General features: G+C 36.6%; 1 protein-coding gene across 1 annotated transcript in view; it reads right to left on the reverse strand.

Annotated features, from left to right (window-relative positions):
* The window catches only part of LOC117606877 (lachesin), a 23,973-nt gene continuing 1,908 nt past the window's right edge, over positions 1-22,065 (reverse strand). Inside the window, exons 2-9 of the mRNA XM_034329877.2 lie at positions 7,006-7,118; positions 5,960-6,248; positions 4,676-4,837; positions 2,072-2,221; positions 1,269-1,419; positions 1,042-1,190; positions 905-964; positions 1-727 (exon numbers count right to left, since the gene is read on the reverse strand). Of these exons, the coding sequence (XP_034185768.1) occupies positions 600-727; positions 905-964; positions 1,042-1,190; positions 1,269-1,419; positions 2,072-2,221; positions 4,676-4,837; positions 5,960-6,248; positions 7,006-7,118 (1,202 nt within the window). The 3' untranslated portion in view covers positions 1-599. The remainder of the gene's footprint in view (positions 728-904; positions 965-1,041; positions 1,191-1,268; positions 1,420-2,071; positions 2,222-4,675; positions 4,838-5,959; positions 6,249-7,005; positions 7,119-22,065) is intronic.

Below are 22,065 nucleotides of genomic sequence, written 5' to 3' on the forward strand. Positions count from 1 at the left end.
TCGTATAATTTTATTTCGAAACATCGAGTTCCCTGACGTCTAAGTGTCTGCAATGCTGATACCAATGACAAAATGATCGTTAAGTTATTATTATCGACGATTTGTTAAGCATTATTAATAATTAGGGCCAAGCTGCATCAGCGTTTCTTTTCTCCAAGTCTTGTGTTTTCTCACGGTGAGTCTTCTCATCGATCCATATCAATCGGTGATCGATACTTTTTAACAAAACGAATTGCGGATCTAACTGGGCGCATACATTGACAACATCCATTGATCTAAAAATGTTTTTTTTTTTTTTCTTGGCAGTTGGGAGTAGGAAAGGGAAGTAGGAAGATATGAAGAACGCGAGCCCTCAATTTATTCTTCTTTTTCTTTTTTTCTTTCTTTCTTGGTTCGCTTCTTTCCATTCGCACATTCAATCAAGTAATTCGTTCTTCTCACAAAGAACACACTTTCTTATTTATTCTTTACGATCTTATTCTTCTGATATGTTCGCGCCCACACACATGCATACACGACATTCATACTTATTTTTCTTGTCCTTTGGCACAAAGTTATCCGGCACTCTGTTTAGCGGTGACTAGCAACGGGTACCTTCTTCACCGTGGCCAAAACAATACCGGTATGAAGAGAAACATCGACAAACAGTGCGATAATTTCTTGTTACATCCAAACGATCCTCTCACATTGTTACTTGCACCTGAACTTTGTGCAGCCTCGGCTAAACCTGAACAGTAAAAACAACTTGTATCATTTCCTTTCTATTCCGACTGTAATTAGCAGAATAACTATCTTGACCACCTTAATTATTTCCAATAAAAATTGCATGGTTTCAAAGGATTTGCAAAGTAATCACTTTAGGATTATTTTTTCGTTAATTAATTATGAAAAATTAATGACTCACCACCGATAATGGATACGTGATCTTTTCCACGCGATGATCTGTCAGAGCTAATTTTAATTTCTGAAACGAAACGATATATATTATTTATCTTAGAATTTTCCTTTCCTCCATTTATTTTTAAAATGTAAAATGCTTACCGTATAGTCTCAAAGTGCCATCAGCTTTACCAAGACTGTTCGTCGAGACGCATTTATAACTCCCCACGTCCTGTTCCGTGAATCCTTTGATTAACAGCCACATCAAAACTTTATACCCGGATCGTTCTTCCCGTACGTTGTACTTGAGTCTGTATTATTCAATAAGATTTGTTAATCATCGGCAAATATTCATAATATTCGAATGGAAGAAAAAGACATAACCTTACCCCTCGAGCAACATTTCATCTTCCGCTCCTCGTCGATTTTTTACCCAATAATTAATTGTATTCGGAAATGCCTCCACGTAACATTCCAGCTGCACATCCGTTCCCAAGGGTGCTCCCAATAACTGATTAGGCGCTTTGACCACGGGTGCAACTATTCGAGTAATTGCACATTAATTAGTATGAAATAGAATCGAAAAGAAATTAAAATTGATATCTAATTTTCTCAAAAGATCTGCTTCGAACATGAAATTTTCATATGTAATCTATAATAATGAATCATTAGTATTATGTATATTTGCTCTAATGTTATAGCTGATTATTTTAAGAAAAAATCAATTAATACGTTTAAAATAGATATAATGTATTCTGTGTTAATACCCTATTATCAGCATTCGAATAACAATACGAAATTGTAAAATCTATATCACATTATTAACTAATTAATTCTCGGCCGGTATCTATTGTTTTCGAACAATTAATACCGATCTCATTTATGCAAATCCTTCGGTATTAACCTATATTATTCCGTACTCAAACAAATGTTTATCACAACGATATATGAAATTCATCAATTATTACGATACTAAAACTAGAGCGTTTGAAGTAACAATGCCGGTCGAAAATGTTTGCAATCTGTATCTTCGTTTGTGAAACATAAGCAATTAAAAATTGGGTGATCAGAATGATCCGTCTCGTGACTACGGAACTTGTTGTTACGTCAGCGACGGTAGGGTTGTCTTTTGTCAGTGGCGAAAGCCTTTCTACCGGATACAATCAGGGGATTAGGAGGAAAACGAGCTTACAATTCACAGCGAGTGTCACTCGCTTGCTAACGGCAGGCGGCACGTCGTTGCTGGCGATGCACAGATACGCTCCCATTTGTCGCCTCTCAACACGATGGAATTGCAGCAGAGAACCATTGTAGCTTTCGTGCCTTTCGAACGTGCTACCACCTGAGTACAAAGAAAAACATTTTTCTCTCTGCATCGCATAATTTTATAAATGAATTTATCTTAAATAATGAGTCCAGAATCGAGGGAATCGTAAAAAAAACAAAACAAAAAGGATTATAGAAATAATATAGGAAATCGGCAACAGTAAGTCGCGATGTCAGATATGAAAGATTACAAACGGAAAGTCGCGAAATGGAAGGAACATTATTTCTCGGTATAAGATGTTACAAGTTGCCAGAGTGAAACTCCGATCTAAACGATTCCCAGATAGAACTTTTAACCGGGTCGAAACCGCAGACTAATGCATCCGAGCGAAGAAACTATCTTGAAAGTCGAGTAGGAAAACGGAAGCGTGTTGCACGGTAGAGAAGGGTAGACGGTTTAAAGAGAGGTAGAAAATCGAAACACACAGCGCCGTAAGGCGAAAGAAGAGACGAGAAGATATATGCTTAATTCACTACTTAGGTAGCTAACGAGTTCCTTAAGTGAGCGAACGCTAACGAGTTTGCAAAGCTCGTAAGAAAAGCATCATTGTCAGATAGAGGAGCGACACGAGTTGTAGGCGAACGGTGGTTTTATGTATCTACAACGAAAGTAACAACACAAACGAACAAATTTCATTTTCCTTCTTTTCTTATTTCTATTTCAATCGAGAGAATAATTTGTCAGATAGAGGAGCGATACGAGTTGTAGGCGAACGATGGTTTTATGTATCTACAACGAAAGTAACAACACAAACGAACAAATTTCATTTTTCTTCTTTTCTTATTTCTATTTCAATCGAGAGAATAATTTTTGCAACAAATTTCTATCGTTTACTGGCAATTTCTTTGTCTTCCTAAAACAAAGTGGAAATTATTTTATTAATTCAAAGAGATTGTCTTTTTATTCGAGCGATGAATAGAGCGCTAGTTAAATTCTCGCTAACTATCACGTAATAAAGAAGAGCGTCTACAGTGAAAAAGACAAATACGATGGAGTTTCGAAGCGTTCAGCCGCATTTAAAGAGAGGTGGGAGACAGTGCAACTACATCGACCAAAGTTTTGCCAACTCGAGCCTCCTACACGAGAAACTACCACGTGCTTTCACCCTTTCAACTTGTGCACGTGTATGTGTGCAAACGATCTTACACGTAAACGCACACCATTGTCTGAGCTTACAAGTGTGCGAGCCTTGGTGGTTCGTTTTACGATCTCTACACCGTATGTACTTACACGATTCCTAAGTTCCACTAGGAACGCGTGTGCACCGTACAAGACACTATGAACGGGATTATCATCCCTCTGTTTCTTTACACGCACACCCGATGTTCCTGTCTTCGAGTTCAAGAAGTGAAACTTGTTTCAACGAGCTGCCTCGTTATATCTACTCGACTATCTTCTTACGTTCAATCTGTGTGTTCGCGTTGAAAATTTCCCGGCATTTCACTTTGCGATATTACCAACGAACCGAGCAAAGCCATCCTTATTATCCGTGTCGTACAAAAAGGACAGATGGAACGGTATTTTTACAAATTTTCCGCATTTCTACAGAAAGATATTATGAAATTATCATCGTAGGAATATTAATTCTAAGATTCAAGTTTCTTTTTTAAATAATTCGTTAAATAAATTATCGAAGAATTTGTCAGTAACTTGACTTAAGGTGGCATAAATGGTTTAGTTTCGAACGGAAAATTTATACAAAGTTACGGCAGTAAATCAGGTATACATTAGTATGTATATAATCGTGGTCTTACGTGCACCTTCATACATATAATCATATTATTCGAGTAAGTCCTCCTTTTCGTACGAGGGAGGACTTCGACGTAACTAGGTTATTAGTGCCACCTAATTACCCTATTAATATCGAACTAATGTACAGTCACATGGCGGTGAATAGCGAATATCCTTTGGTACTTACGGGACCGAACCGTCTGCTAGTTAAACTTCGAGCTACGTGAATACTATCATGAAGTAATTAACACAGTACCGTACAAATAATGCATGCAAATTAATCACTTATGCACTTAAATCCTATGCATCTCCTGAACCAGCGACGGGAGTTATTGTAAAAATAAAAAGGAAAAATGATATTAAATGTTCTTTTACACGGTTTCGATATTAATAGGACAAAGTATACCGCAAACAAACGATTCGATATGACAAAGCATGCTTTCAAAGGAAGAAAAAAAAGAACCAAGTTCGACGAAACATAATTTATATTTTACTATTGATATTAGCGGCATAAAGCAGAATAACGATTGCCGGTTATAAGCAATGTAATAAAGCTCAGTCTTTATCGCGAATAAAGTAGAAGAAGGAACAACAGAAAGGCGAACAAAGGAAGTAATGGGTAGCAAACGAAATTAAACCTTCGTCGTTTCTCTGCTCTTTTTTTTTTTTTTTCTTTCTTTCTACGGAAAGAAGTCTGTCCGCGAAGGTATCCATGAGTTTTATAGTGTCATTATGTACCGGCAGAAGAGGCCCTTATGAGAATGGGTTCTCCGTCTTCCCTTCGCCAGGACACTCTTGGGGTTGGTCTTCCGGTTGCGCTACAGCTTAGAGTTGCATTGTCCCCTTCCGAAACTGCCAAGTCCGCGCTAGTATCACCTCCATAAACGATATCCGGTGGTACTGTTTCACAGAAATGAAAAATAATTATTGCCTCGATAATTGACCGTGTGATAATTAATCGTGTATTTAATCATCCTTTCAGAATTTCTATTTTTCATTCATTATTCAGTGTTTCGAAATTCAGACAAAATGTGATCCTTCGTTAGGGGAAGAAGTGTTAATTCTGTCAGGCAAGAATTAAGTAAAAGTTTATAGTTGGCAAAGGACGTAAAGTTTTTAAAAGAACCTTCTATAAGCGGTGCTTTGACAAGGGAAACTCTACGGAACAGGTGGCTTTTAATGTTTGGTTAGTATAATTAGAGTCGATTTAGGATCGTGGTAAAAAGTTAGAAACCTAGGAAGAAATTACAAATGTTTTTAAAACGGTAAGAAGATAATTATTATCTTTCCTAAGTACACTCTTCGTATTTAATCTTCGTAAAGAAATTCATGACTTACGAAAGTTTACTAGAAGACTTTTTCTTATATCTAGTCAGCAATTATGTGAAAAAAATGATATCGAAAATATTTTCTCGAACGAGAAAAGTTGCGTTAACAAAGTTCGACGAGTTTTCCGCGAAGTAACGATTGGTAATAAGGTGAAAAAGTTTTTTCGTTGCTTTAAAGTATCGAAGGTTCGCGAAAAAAAAAGAAGAAAGATATACGTAGCAAAGAATAATTTAATGAATAACCACGATATAACTTCCGGACAAAAGTTTCTTTCGTACTTTACACGTTATCTCGGTCACGGAAGTTTTAATGTCGTAGCAATTTAAATTACGCTCGCGTTTGAACAGAAAGATTAAACGTCCGATTACTATATGACTATATTAACCCTCTGTCACTTCGGGGAACTAACATTCATTACAGTCTACGACTAACTACGATATATTTCATCGGCGACACCGTGCACATATACAATTTCTATCGATTTAAACTCTACGCTATTGTATTGCGTGAGAAATTATGGAAACGGCTTGCACCCTCGTCGATAACCCTTCATCAAATTAACATTGTTGATTTAGTCGATTACATCGGTCGAATTTATTGAAAGCAATCCCGATATCGTGTTTCTAGAAATTTTCTAAATTAACAAAATTTAACTCTTTGATACTTGTGAGAAAAAGAAATGAAATTTCTTACCAAGAATATCCAGACATCCTAGTTCAGATATCATCGGGCTGGTGTTAATTTGACACATGTAACAATCTCTATCCGATTCCTTTAACTGACGAATGTGTAGCCGCCACGTGCCGTTGACGACTTCCTCCGTGGGCTGGCTACTTCCTGTCACACCGAAGGCGTTTGCGGATGCCACGCCGGACCCGGAACTTCCGCCGGTTTCGTACGAGACCGCGATACGTGCATTGTGCGTTACCGTTCTCGTGTGAACCGACAGAATCGTGTGGTCCGAAGCACGTAGCCATCCAACCTGTAAGGACCCATTGTCATTTTCCTATTTCTATTCTAACGCGTGATCGTAAATGTCTAATCATATCTAATCAATTTATAGAAGCTGAAAAATTCTTATCATCTTTTCATCGGTCGAATAAAAATTTCTCTCAGCCGGTTATTGAAATAAAACAACGTTCATAAGTTTGGATAGTATTTTCTGTTAGAAAACGATCTTCGGAAACTATTTGGTACGAACGGGGGAGCCGGGCTTATCTTAATCCATCCCTGCCTGCCAAGCTGCCTTGAGTGGCTTTCTATAGACCGAATATTTCATCTAGCCGGATACTTTAAGGGTGGAATCTGTCGCCAGAGAAAATGTGTCTCCTCCATCTCTACTTACTCTCCAATTCTTTCCCCCCTTTCTCATTCTCTCTGATCACGGTCTATCCTTTTCTTTATACTTTCTATACCTTCACGCCTTTTATCCTTCTCCTTTGGAATATCGAAATTTTGATCGGAAAACTTATTAAATATAGCCAAAGTCGGGTGGGAGGACGACTCTCGGTCAGATTAGAGCGAAGAAGAATTTTTCATAAATATCTTCTGAATTGTCAGCGGGGGATAAAGATGGTCTTTTTTCATTACTATAGAGATTGAAAGTTTATCCGAATAAATTGATATTCGAAGTTTTAAAAGATTATACCGAATCGGCATTGCAAAAGAGGGTGGTATGTAAATTGAGGTGTTTTTCTTTTTCAAAATTCACGTCAGCTTTTTATTTTCCATGTAATTACCTTGTATTTTCCAATGTTGCGAACACTGCAAGAGAAAACAACTTCGCGACCAATTGCAGCCGTTTGGTTTCCAACCGGTGCAACCACCACGGGACCGCTAGAAGTGCTTGTGTCTGAAATAAAAAATAACAAAATGGTATTTAATCATCGCCAGTGCCATTTCTCGCGATCTCATCGAATCGTGTCAGGCTTTCAGTGTTTCGAAGTAGGCCATTCGATGCGATTCGTGTAGAATGTAAATGAAACGTGACGGGAACTTAAGGGATGACCCAATATTTTGTACGTACAGTTGAGCGAAGAACGAAAAGTGAAAGGTTGAAAAAAAGAAAAGGAAAAAGAGGGTAGGAACATTAGTTTATTAAAGCCCAGTAAATCGCTGCATCGACAGATTCCTGTCTTTTCGCAACGAGAGCAAATATTTCACGAGCGTTAACGGGACAGCACGACATTACTCTTGTCTCGTACGTTTCGAGCCGAGATTTTTCTGTTCTCTACGCGGTATCTTCATTTTCTATGTGTCTCTATATCCTCTTGCGCATTCACGTCCCGACCATTTCTTTTCCACTTCCCGGCGAACAACCCTCGTCTGTTGTCTTTCAATCTTCCCCTTAGCAATTGAACGCGAACAAACATCGCGATATTCAAATTGCTTGCAACAAATGTTAACCATGTTTTTCTTCCTCTAATTTTTATGAAGCTTTCAATAAAGAAAAGAAATATTTGAAATGATTACCCCCTGGTTTTGTAGAGATCGCTGATCGAGAGGATTCGGTAAATTGTGAAAGTGCTGAAATTGCAGACGTTTAGGGATGATGGAGGATTCAGACAGTGAAACGATACGATGCATTCGTCTTTTTTTTTTTTTTCCTTCGATGTCGTTTTACTTTGGTCGGAATACCTTCTGTTTTCACAGGCGTTCTCATTTATGCGGCTTTCTAGCCCACCCCGTTCTTTTCCTGTCCGCTCCATCCCTTCTATTTTCTTCCTTTTCGCCAGACGAGCACCATCTTTCACGTCTTATTTTTTTTCATCCACTGTTACCCTTTTCTCGTACTTCTTCGCCGGTTTTCTTCGGATAGCAAAAGGACCACTCTCGACGTAAGTAATATCTAAATTGCTTCCACCGTTTCAATTTCTCCCCTTTCTTTTCTTTCTTATTCCTTTTTGTCGACACGACAGATCGAAATAAATTAGAAGAAAATGTTGCGGAATCAAGCAATTGAAGCATAAAAGCGTAGTACACCTTACTTCGTTTTTTTTTTTTCTTCTTTTCTTCGTTTCGTCCATAAAGATTTCCTCAGATTGTTGTCGTTTCAATCTTCCTCGCCGACTTCCTCTTTCAAGTATCTTTCGAGTGATTCTTATGATTAAATGAAGGAAATTTCATTTCACTGTTTTATCTGACACGATAAACGATTTAACAAACTGTTAAATTTATTCAGATTTCCAATGAAAGACTAACGATAAGGAAACATTTGATGCAAATGACTATATGAACGTTTCATCGATACTGTTCGCTGAAACGAACAATAGATGAACTAATTTTCAACTTAGTATTGTCTATTAGAGAAACAATAGCCATAGAAATATCCAACGTGACCATTTTCATTTATATACACTATCGGTATTCATTAAAATGTTTCTGAATTATTTGTTATAATAATAGTAAAGTTTCTTTTTAATAAATCAAAAACTACCTACCATCTATAGCAATGATAGGGTGACTCACCCTGTATATATTTTTTCTTTACAAGAATACACTTTTATCTTACGTAAATTCGGTCAAATGTATTACAGGTATTATACAGGGTTATCGTGTCGATGGAAACTGGGCCAAACGTTTCGCGTCGTCGATTTTCATAATGATATTGCAATTAACTTCGGTCTCTTGACAACAGATATACTATAAGTATTTCGCGCGCCCCTCTTTAACCCTCTGGGAAGATATGGTCGTTGTTATTTTAGACGTATATTTATCCACAAGACATTTTCTCTGACACACTTGAACAGATCAAATAATAATATACCTCCCCCGTTTCTTCTTCTTCTACTTTTTCCTGTTTCACCTGCTGCCGTATAACCGAAGAAAAATAATCAATCATCCCCTCGACGTTTCGCAATTTTCACCTTTCGATCATTCCTACCTCTTCGTCCCCCCCACCCTCTAGATCATCTCGTTTCTTGCTAAAAGTACCGTGAAACAAACTCCGTTCAAAGAATTAATGTTCTTTTCCAAGTGTTGTATATAACAAAATTAATTATTTTTTCATTTAACTAATTAACAAGGAGTAATTTATGAGGTACGAAATAAGCCTTCGTTGATGGTTTCAAAAAAGTACTTTGATAGCTTGAAGGCTAATCATCGATACAACCCCCTGGTACCCATCACGCGTTTCAACCCCTTTCTTCTTTTTCTTTGTTTTTTCTTTTTTTTTTTTTTTGAAACGCGAAGGAAGAATAAAAAGGGGGGACACTCGTACGATAGCTGCTGACTAAGAAGGAAAGGAAGAGAAAACGGGGATGACACGAGAGAGGGTGAGAAAGGTTCAGGTCGGTGGAGCAGAAGGAAATCCCCTTCCGGGAATTCCTTGTTTCCGACCTCGATCGATTTTTTCCCTCGCGAGCTGCAGCCTGCCGTAGCTACGTATCTTCTGCTCGAAATGAGATCGGATCTCAAGGTGGAATATGAATATGGGGGTTGTAGAAAACCGAATAGACGATAGATTTCCTGTCCCATGAAACCCCCGAACAATTAGCTCTAGACGAATCACTTTCCAATCGATGATAGAATGATACTATCGTATCCGAAGGAAAAGATTCGATAATTTCGATCATTCTTTACGATCGAATTAGAAAAAAATTTAATTGTTTCATGATAAAAGATTCTATTTTATTTAAATGGTATTTCGGTATAATTTTTTGGAAGACATTTCAGGGAAGTCCAAACGCACTTTTATTCTATTTCATAGGATTGCATATTTTTCATTGCAACGCGTCAGAAGGGTGAGCGTGCAATTTCGAAACATCAAAAGTCAAACACGATTCGATGACATGAAAGCGTCGTAAAATAGCACTTCTACTATGTCAATTTAAACAACAAACTTTGAGCTTCAAATTGATATGCCGTAAGCGCTATTTCACAATATTTTTGTCATAAAATTCATGACGAATAAATCCATCGTCGAATGTCAGATAAAAATTCACTGCTGCATTGATACAATTGATCACACTTGAAATAATCAATTTCTGCTAATGGAAGAGATTTATATTAACGAAAGATTCGAGTAATTATCTTTTTAATACGATAGAATCGGTTGAAAAATGTCTGATCTCTTGACGAAGAATTTTTTTTTTTAATTGCTCGACATTGAGTATACGTCATATCCCGTTTCACCTGTTGCCGTCGTTGCAATTCAACAGAGAAAAATTGCGAAAGGGGAGCACGAAGCGAGGCACGCTATCATAGTGAGGGGTAAGGAGGTAAAAGAAAAAAAAAAAAAAAAAAATAAAGAGAGGAAAAGAATTTAGTCACGTGCCTGTTATGTATGCGTACCAACGATTTCTAGTGTGTTCTGCCAATTTCTGAGTAAATGAGTAAGGGAAGGCGTGACGATTTTAAATACAAGATTCTCTTAAATGAAATCGCTACGTGACCGGATTCACTTGCTCCCTTTTCCCTTGCGAACGGATAATTTTATAGCAGCAACGTTCAGAGGCAAGATCGAAAGCAAAGATCTAAAATCTGATTGGGAAATCTTCTCATCTAACAGAATTTGCTATTACTAAATATACTGGGTATTCCAGTAATCGTAGTATCACTTGGATGGGACTGATTCCTCTTGAAAAAATAAATCAAAAATTCATTCATTTCGTTTCGTTTTCAATAATTAATAATAATGATTGCTATTCTCAATTGATATATTCTCAAGAGGAAACAATCCTTTCCTACTGTACCACGATTACCGAGACACCCTGTGCATGCAAATGCGCTTGGAATTTTCGATGGGTTTAAACTATTGTCTTCGATCAATGAATTCTCATGCAAATGAAACGGAAATAGATTGTTTTTAGAAAGGAACAGGACCAATCTTCCGTGAATACTTCTTAAATAAGGAAATTCGGATATTTCTAAAAAGGACACGTTTCAAACCGTTTCTGACTGTGACATAATTATTTCCATTGATGAGAAATGAAAGAAACTGGTATTGTATTTTCTTTTAATGAAACGATGTATAGTTCAGTATCAATAGTTAATAATGGGAAATAAATAAGTCGAAATAACTTTAAAATCGATTAACCACAAACCCGATTAAAGTCGATGTAATATAACCAGGAACGACATCAGATAGCGTTAATAGGTATAACAGATATTATTTTTCAATCAATATAGAATTCTGGTTATTCATTTAATTTATCAATATTCTATACGGTTTTTAGTAGAAGAATTAATTTTAATTGCTTTTACTAAAAGAGCTGAAATTTCATTTCATTCTCATTACCTGCAGTTATATCTTTCTTCATCGATTCATTCTTCAGCATTAGTAGCACCTGGTGTACATAATTAATTATTAATTATCTAAATGAGTATATATTTTTTCATTTGTAGAATGACTATATTCATAACGGTCTCGGTTTTTAATTATTCAGGCTACAGATTTTTATGCAAACGTATGTTTTACAAATTATAAATAATTAATTCCATTTTCTCGTACGTCCTCTGTACATATATCTTGCACGGTACGCCATAAATATATAAATATCTCCAGTCCACTAATTATACATCTAATTCTCGAATTTATTTAATAAAACAAAATAGTAGTGCAAGGATAACATCAATTTTTCTGTAAAGAAAATAGCAGACAGCGCAGCTGTACGATAACTACATCGTTATATTTGATCAACGAACCGGATAAATTACAAAATATATTTTATCGGACAGAAGGCTAGTGAATGAACATAAAAATCTAGTTAATTTTCATGGAACGCGTATACATGTAATTAGCGTTAGTTTCCATTCAATTCAGCGTAACTCTTGATTGCGGTTATTATTACGATAACTGTTGTTATCACCATTAGTAGCGTTGTTGCAATTAAGTATTCGTGAAATGCCGGGGAAAAGGAGGCGAAACGAGAATGTGGAAACAAGCGTGCCTCTTTATGGGGTATAAATATTCCGATAAAGGAAAGGCAGAAAATGGGTGTCGTGGAAAATTTCAACGTGGATTCAGATTATCTTGCCAATTTTGGAGGATATCAGCGAAAGGGGAACGTACGTACCATGGTCTCGATTGTGAGACTCGAATAAATAGCAGCAGTATAGATTCACCCTTCGGGGTTGAAATGACAACGGCAGGAAGGGAAGAGAATCGCACAAAGGATTTTGTTAGCGCGCACCTGTAGATTCCTCTTTAGACGTGTTTGCCGACTTTCTCGTGCGTACAAAACCGTTCGACAAACTTTCTTGTTTTCAACTTTTATATCATCGTCAGATCTGACGAAAATATTTAGTTAGATTCGAACCTCTTCGATAATTTTATCTCGTGTCTGATTATGTATTGATGTTTCTACTTGGATCGAAGAATTCAGAAATAGATTCTCTACGGTTCGAATAAAGCGATACTTTAAATAGAAAATATTTAAAATAATATTATTTTAATGTAGTATTCTTGCGATAGTAAAAATAATGCAACTGAGTATATTTATTTTTAATTCAAGTACGACTAGTTGAACGCCTCGACGAATCTATTTATCTGAAATTTATTTTCTAATTCAGAAATATAAAGCGTTTATAAACTTAATGGATTTCCAGGCCACAGTGCCAGTCGTTTGGTGGATAGAAGCAATCTACAGTTAAGAAAGTGCATTGAAACGAGTTCCAAAAAGGGAAAGAGAAAAAAAAAAAATCATTTTGCGATTTTCTCTGAAAGCGATTGGGTTGCGGTTGAATGTAACGCGAGCTGCTGTGCTGTAGTCAAGTGGAACGTTTCGTATGTGCGCGGAAAATAAGAGTTTCTGGAATTGCTGGCTGGTTGGTAAATACAGGGCTAACCCGTAAATAACTTTAACCGTACTAAATAGCATGTTCGCCAAAAGCCACCCCCCCCACCACCCACCCCCTTTAACTTTTTCGTCTTTTTTTTTTTCACACAAATGAAGTTGTCAGAAATGTTTCCGTTCTCGTTCGTTCGTGACACGTTTTCCCGTGAAATAGTTCCGAAAGTAACGACTTCATCCTCCTTTTAGTTCTTAAAAGTAATAAAGATGTGTCTTTTTTTCCTTTACTGGTACGTAAAAATTTGATTGACCTTCGGAGGAGTGGTAGATTTTTTTTATTTTTTAAATCGTAAATTTCTATCATTCTGTAATTTAATATAACAAACCTGAAACCCATCGTTTATTTGCTTTTTAATTGTAAATGTATCAAATATCATGGTAGTCAAATTGGAATAAAAATAAAAAGAAAAACAATTGAATATTTACGAAAGGAATATTTATTAACGTCGAATCAATAAATGTTTACAGAAAACCATGGTTACATATTACGTTGCATTATTGCTTCATTGAAACGTTTCAAATATTACAACCAACTTTGAGAAGCTTTAATCAATTTCCGCGAAAATAAATTATATCGCAATTATTATTTAATTATTTTAATGTTTGATGATTAATAAAAAGATCTTTGGTCGCTGATTAGTTGGTACAAATTTGCCGAATCTCAATTTGCCTGTTTCATTACAATATGTACATAACCATGGATGCATAGTAGGATAAATTTCCTATAAAGCTGAACTTCAAACTTTGCATAGTGATGAAACGTTTGCGTTCTAGTTAGACTTTTCAGATTCCTTCGTAATTTGCATTTTTTACCTATGTCCTTCCACCCTTTACTTTTTCTTTCTTATTTTTATCTCTTGATATTCACACAAGCACCATATACACATACATATGTATCTGCTTTAATTGAAAGCAAATACTGAATAAAATTAGAAACAAATATTCGTTCAGTATTTCGTATTCTTAGCAAACAGGTACAGTTTCCAGAATATTCAAATATTCTTTTTAGAAATTTTATCAGAATTTTAGATTCAATATTTCTGTCAAAGACATAGATTTTCTTTCTTCTTTATTCTTTTTTTCTCAGAGCCCTAGGGTACAAAATATTCTTATTTTTGAAAATTATTCCTTTTCGTCATGGATAAGTTTGTTGCTTTCAACCGTCGGTATACAAGTTTTGCTGGTATCTGGAATTATTCAGCGTAGTCATTCAGAAGATTTATTTTGCATGTTAATATTTGTCCGCGTTTTCTTCGCTCGGCGAAGGCAACAAGGAGAATTTTATTGGCCCGGTGCCAGCCTTATTTGTAAGCATTGAACCGCAATATCTGCCGTATTCGATGACACGACGAGGGACGAGAAGGAAGTGTTGAGGGTATTCGCGGTGCAAACTTTCCTAATTTCTTGAAACCCTGAAACTTCGTTCGGTTACACGATACTCTTAATTCACTTCCGCGAGTTTAAACATTCCGTCGCATTTAACCGCAGTACCGACCTACGAATTCAATAAACAACTTCTACGCTGCTCCGCTTTGATTTCGCATTTCCTTTCAATCGCATGGATTAATTAAGACTGAGCACAGAAAATTAATTAAGGGCTGACATTTAGCCAAGCACGTAAAATCTAGACGCTAATTTCAACTACAAATACTTTCCAACTTGAAGAACATCCGAACATTATTACATACTTTTTACCGTCCAATTGTGATTTGTATTCCATCGTCGAAACTTTAAACTTCAAATTGGTATAATATAAGTGTCATTTCCAAATACTTTTATGTCATGAAATCGCGTTAGACTCTTTACGTTTCGAAATCAACTCGACAGAACCCTATCGTTCGTTTCAAGTGACTACCATTTTTTCCATATTAAAAATATCAACGCAACGTTTATGTAGTCGTGTTCAGGAAAGTCTAAGCTTTAAATTGATGTATCATACGTGCTATATCGTGATACTTTTATGTCATGAAATCTTGTCAGACCGCGAACAGATTAATGCTGCGAAAGAATTTTTCTTCCCCTCGTTCGCTACCAAAATTGAACATTTTCAACGATTCTCCTTTTAAAAAAAGAAACGAAACTGATATATGCTGCTCGTAAAGGGGTAGTAAGTAGAAGATTCAATAATATCCCGGTGAAATCGATTCGAAAGAAAGTTAAACGTTCTACAGCGGAATAAAATTTTACAAGGAACGTCGACATGTATGTCGTGGGTGGAGAACAAATGTAATACGCTCGCGGTAGTATCACAGATCAACGACCGTAACATCTTTTAATACTCGCGAGGAACGTCTGTCTGCGTGCACGCTCGCGTGTGCTTCCTCTTTTTCTTTTTTTTTTTCTTTTTCTTTATATATTTGGCCAGAATTTAATATCCACGAATTTCACCTGTCTCGTACTCCTCGTTCTCTCTCTCTCTCTCTCTTTTTTTCCACCTCGTCGTCGAACGAGCACTCGAGGTACTCGTAAAACGGATAAAAATCGTGGCACGATACAACACCGGTAAAGCATTTCTTTTTTTTTTCCCCCTGCCACCCTTCCGATCACGAGAGCCATTAAGCTTTAGCCACTAGACTCTGTCAAGTGTCCGCTAATATAGGCACCGCTAAATCATTCACGCTGCCTGCGTTCGTAAAACAAAAATATGTATATACATCGAGCGAACTCGCAACGTGTCGTCGTTGCCGATGCACCGTACAAAATAAAAACGTGTTTGCATTGCCAGTAAAACGGCATTTGTTTCGCGATGCTGATTTATACGAGGAACAGAGGCGCGAGGAAATCATACACCGGTTGGTCAGCGAATACAAACGAACAAGTGCCACGCGAAACTATTAATTAACACACGACCAGACCTGTCCAAATGACGGATTACAGATTTCCTCTTTCATATCGCGAGAATTATTAACACTCTGACCGGACCCCGGCTTCGTGCGATCTAGAAGGATTGTAGTTTTATTCGACTTGGGTTTTTCGTTCGTATCATGACATAAAAGTAGCGGCAAATATTGCTTATGGTATATCAATTTCAAGCTTAGAGTCTAATAAAAATGATGGCATAAATGATTTATCAATGTTTTTAATATATAATGACTTATTGACAATTACAGGAGACGAAAATCGATTTCGATGTACATATATGCTTTTCGGAAAATAAAGACTGTTTTTTCTTTACTTCTGGAAAAACTCGATATTTCTCTGGAAATAATAAATCTATGGTATTGTACTCTATTAATCAACAAGAGGGGATGGAAAGAAAGGAGGAATAAAAGCAAGTGTAACAGATTTAGTATAAATTGTACGTATAAACACATACACGTTTATATACAATATACACGATGGACGTATAAAATATTTCACGACTGTCAAATAAAAAGCAAAAGCGTTCACCACGGAAAGACGCGTCGTAAAATTCGCATATAAAAAAAAATGAAGAATATGCACAGAAAAGACGACAATAAAATGCTCGAATATTTCACGAGAAAAATAACTATGCATAGAGAAAATCGAGTATGATTTACAGCATGAATAAAAGTACGATTACAAACGTCGATTGATACCCTCTCTATTTTTATATTTTTGCATATAAAAATTGTTACAAATTTTCTGAAAATATATTTTTGCGATACAAACAAATATTAATCAGACTGAAAGCAAATTACTGCTGGGTGGGATGGGTAATTAATGAAAAGTTTCATCGATTGTGGGAGAAAGAAAGCATGGCTAAAGTGTTTTTTCAAGGGGTCGTAAAGGGTGAAACGTCGAGTGAACTTAAAGATATGGAGGAGTGGGTGCCAACACCTTAATCTTTCCTACGAGAAAGTTTCTTTCGTCACAAATCTTTCCTTGTACTTCGTCTTACCATCTCCTCGGGGGATACAAGAAATCGCGTGTAAATCAGCAGACACCCGACTTTAACCCTATCCGATTTTCAGCCAAGGTTTATTCTACGAAAGTACGTCGATAATGAAATTTTTTCCAAACACGTTTGTTCGTCGAATAAAGCGTGTGTAATCGTTGCAGTAGAGAAGCGCAATGTACGATAAGATTCGCTTAATTTGTTCTGAAGGGAATCCTTGACACATCGGAAACTCTATCACGCAGACCAGTTAATGGAGAGTAAGGTTATCCTTTGGGACAAAGGGACTTCTCGTTAGGTTCCTCCTTTAACCGTTTCACTAAACTCTCGTGACGTCTTGAGCTTAAAATCCCGTCGGGCTGCTTGTCACTTCTCTCTACTCTTTCGACTCTGCTCGCTCATTCGTCCTCCTCGCTTCTCTGTTCTTCAGTTCATCACACATTCCACTCTGGTAATTGAGAAATTCTCCGAGTAATCCCTGTTTTAGAAGGATTTCCGTGTCTTCGATGTTACCCCATCCCCATCCTCGGGATAACTCTATGTTTGACTTAACCTTTCATTGAAAGATCCCACCAGAATCAATTCTTTATCGTTTTCATTCAACTTGCCATTAAGCGAACGAGTCATTCAGTTATCGATGAACTCATTTTGTCGATGAACTACAATTATTGAAAAATTCATTTCTCCTGTCTTCAAATAATTTAACCAATCTTTACATTTTAACGAGTTCCATTTAAAGGGGCGAAGCTTCAAATTAATTATATTAATTCGTTTCTTCGCCCGTATAAGAAAATTGTCAAGCAAAGAATTAGATCAGTCTTGGTGCGAACATTAAGGGCTTACCACGTAGTAAGTCTCTTGGCTTGTCTCCCTTTTCTTTTTCTTTCTCTCCTGAAACCTCCCTCCGTTTCCAATATCTATCCTTCTTCTTTATCGTTCTTTCTCTATCTTTTCATCTGTTTCTCCTTTGTGTGGACGACACGTGCGTGCGCGTGTAGTTAAAGATTGTTCGCCGTCACGAAATCCCGCATTTTCAACACAATCATCCTGCTTTTTAACTGAAAAGAGGGAGATGCCCATTATATCTTCCACAGGAATAAACGCAGGCATCCATCTAAGCTTGTTCCAGAGTCACGGTGTAGCACGAAAGAAGAAGAAGAAGAAGACGTGAAATTAATTTTGATGCTGTCAACTCGCCGCCTGGTTTCCATCGAACGCTCTGAGTTATAATTTAGCATCTTGCCGAGTGCTAAGCGAGTGGATAAGGTCGATGAAAAGCGTGAATCTAGAGTGCAGTATTTTAAATTGACCTGAATTTTCTGTTCCACCGATAGAGCAATTTTCCTTTGATACTTTCATCCGTTTACAAATCAGCAAAGAAGACGGCTGAACCTTTTTACGGTACAAAAAATGTATATTTCCTTCATTATTTTTAAGCTGATAAAGATTAGCTATTAAAGGGTCTAAAAGTGAATCTACCAAAGTAGATTGCCGAGGCAGCAATAATATTAATTCAATTTTGCATTCAATCTATTTCATTTTAAGAAAACTTTTAATTGAAGGAAGATCTAGATAGATCAGAATTATTTGTTCGATCCGGTATATTTCGATGCTACTCGCAAGACACACTCGGACGGTTTTAATCGTACTGGAACAGTGCCATGGGCATGCGATCAATCATCGCGGAAAGTTACAATTAGACACGTTGGATCGATGGATAGTGTAAATTCATATCCGTCACTTTAATTTTAACGATTGCGGTTAAAAGCGTGGTAGTAGGGGCGAATGGGTGAACAATTTTACAGAGTGTACAAATCTAAAATTTAAGAGACTAGATTGGTAAAAGTAATAAAGCATCTGTCAGTTAAACGGTCGACGTGTCGAGGACTTCCAAAAATATCAACGGGAACGGAATCTGAATCGGTGGTTGGTGCAATCGCGGCGATGCCGATGGCTGTGAATCGCGGAAGGAGGACGACAGACAACTGTGCCTGATGACGAGAATAAAGAAGAAAAGATGGAAAACGGGAAAGAACGTAGAAAGGCAACCGAATGTTACATCGAACGAGCGAGAGAACAAACGATGGAGAGGAAAAAAAAAAAAAAGAAGGGAAGAAGAAAAAGAGGGAGTTCCTCGGGCGAAACATCACGTTCGACCTCACATCGAACCAGAAAATCGTACAGTGTGCAAAACAGCCTCGAACTAATTCTTTTTCTCTTTCTTCTCGCCTCTTATGTTTTCTCTATCTCGTCCCAAATGTATATTGCCGCTCGTTTCACCACAACCCCTAGTCTATCAACGACATACCAAACGGAACGTGGATTACTTTTAGGAGAAATAAATATTCAGGTATTTTCAATACGTCTGATGAAAGACAGAGAAGTAATCTAAAATGACACATTTTGCATGTATCAATTCGAAGCTTCATAAAAATAACTACGCGAACTTAGAAAAATAAAAATAATTATAGGATGATTGTAGCGGAAGAAAATAGACAGATATTACCGGTGTTTAGCTGCTGGAAGAAACATTAGAGCAGAAGTTTCGTTATTAAGAAAAGTCCAATGCAAACTGTAAATATGAATTGTTGAAGTTTCCGAAGGGAAACGGGGGGGAGGGGAACGTTTGCCAAATTTATTTTCGTCGTTCGAAGCAGAGGGTGGACGGTATCCCCGATCGATCTTATTTCTTTTTTTTCTTTTTTTCTTCCCCCTCGGTGAAATTGTACGTTCGACAGTGGTAACTGGAATGTTCATCATTGTTCCCGGTGCCGTTGTGTCCAAAGTTGGAAATGATTCATTAGTAATGGTAGTACCGGTGCGAGGCGGCATCGGGAATTCAATACGTTCCCTGGCAAGTTTTCGATTAAATCAATCGCCGTGAAGTTTCAACTCACGGTATTATTTGAATCTTGCCCGAAGTTTAAATATCCTAAAAGTATTGCGGGCAATTAAGTGTTCCGAAGTTACCGGAACTCACGAAAAACTAATACGTTTAAATCTTTCATTCCGATACTTTCGATAATTACAATTCCCTTTTTTTTAACCTTTGTTTCGAATGAAACTGAACAATCACCTAGTTTTTTTATCTATTCTGGGCAGTGTTATTTATCGAAATCGGAACACTTGACGGGAACTGAAATAGTGACACCTGATAGCTTTTAATCGTTCAATATTCATTAAAATTTCTCAGGAAGTACTTTTAATGTTTTTATTCAATGGCTTATCAAATTATCAATGACATTAATTGATTGCTTGACGAAGGAGAATCATGAAATGTGTATTAAAATTCATTTGTCTGACTTATCGTAAGTTATACTACTTAATTTAGCATTGAAGAAAGGGTACTCTACCTTTTCTCTTATTTTCTCTATCCTGAAATAAAAATTATAATTTAATTATACAGTTTTCCTATTTTTCCTTTTATAAATATTTGATTCACATTATCTGGTCAAAGTTTAATAACCCTTTTTCAAGTGAAAAATTAAGGCCAATTAGATGCAGGAAGAATAAAGGTGATGCATTTAAAAGGTAGCAGCGTGACGAGTTCCAATTTTCATGATAGTTATTAAATCACGTGACGGGATTAAAAAGTTTTCAGCTGTCGACAAACTCAGGCACATTATCAATTTAAGTTATATAAAAAAAAAAAAAGAGGGGGGCAGGCAAGGAAATATTGTGATGATGATGCATTTTCTACTTGGTTGACAATAGGATTTTGAAACTATGTTGAAGAAGAAGTAGAAGGAAATTTGCTCGAAGGAATTAATAAAGCGAATCTGCTTCCAACCGAAGTATACAGAATGCAAGTTATCTATAACATACAATTCCCTGAACAATGTTCCTTGTATAGTGGCGAATCTTAATACCAAGCGATATTAAATTTCTTCGTCAAGATTCTCATTTAGAATATAATTTTAATTCGCCTACCCATTGTGGCTTGTAAATAATGCTCGATCGAGAGCAAATGGAAAGCTTGAAATTTAAAATTAAAAAGTTCTTACTAATTGGAGTCTCGATCCGTTCAAAATATTATTTTAATATCTATTATTATTCTTCATAACTAGAATCTCAATGCGTTCAAAATATTATTCCGAATAGCATTGGTGGTATGATAGAAAACAGAGTAGAGGAAATTTTTAATTTTCATCTGGAAAAAGAAATCGTCGATAGTAGGATCGAATTTAGCCAAGGGTAGGAATATAAATTTGACAATCCGTAAGTTTCCTAACTCGGCGGGGACTTAGAAAATTTCTACCATCAAGAGACGCTGAAGTTTTCTTAATAAGGAATCTCGAATTCCAACTGTTTTGGTAAGTAGGTCACGTTGCATGCGATTTCCTGCATACCCTTGCCACCTCCAGCAAGTGGCTTCTGTAATGTGGCAAGGTAAACCACCGCCTTACGGTACAACTTGTTCCTATATGCATGCTACATACATACATGCATAAAAGCACGAGGAAATGTTACCCCTTGTTGAAGACGACTCGAGAAAAAATGCATACCACGTGTCTATGACTGCACCAGCCAAATGAAAAGGAATGCAGCTGTGCTTGGGAAACGAGCGTATACATCACGTTTCAACAGATATGCATGCCATCTCGGATCTCGACATGGCTCAATTAAACATTTTCTATTCGCTCTGACAATGAATGCAACATGTGGTTAGAGATACTCTTCATCAATAATTAACGCCCTTATTATCGCTACTCTTAATTAGATGAGTCAATAAAAATTCTAATAACGTAATTGATGGAATCCAAAGAAAATTTAAGCATACCTCCAATGGATGACATAGACTATCAAATTATTAAAATTAAAATTTCTAATGTAACTTTACGAAATTGTTAGTAATTACAAATTGATTATTGAAATACAGGATTTGTACAGGATGTATAGTTAACCTAGGTATATCTCAGAGGACCTTCCAGTTCAAACAGTGAATGTGGACAATAAGACCCCCTAGTAGAAACTTGAACTTCCACAAACTCTATGTCGTCTTTGAAACAATGAAGTTCAATTTCTACAAAAGCTTGCATGCTTGTTTGACCGGCTAGCTTTTTTATCATTATTTAATGGTGCATTTTTTCAAATTGACATACCAGAAGTACCATTTCAGAATACTTTTAATCGTCCATTTAATATGA

The sequence above is a fragment of the Osmia lignaria genome, chromosome 2, assembly GCF_051020975.1.
Source record: "Osmia lignaria lignaria isolate PbOS001 chromosome 2, iyOsmLign1, whole genome shotgun sequence".
NCBI classification, from domain to species: domain Eukaryota; kingdom Metazoa; phylum Arthropoda; class Insecta; order Hymenoptera; family Megachilidae; genus Osmia; species Osmia lignaria.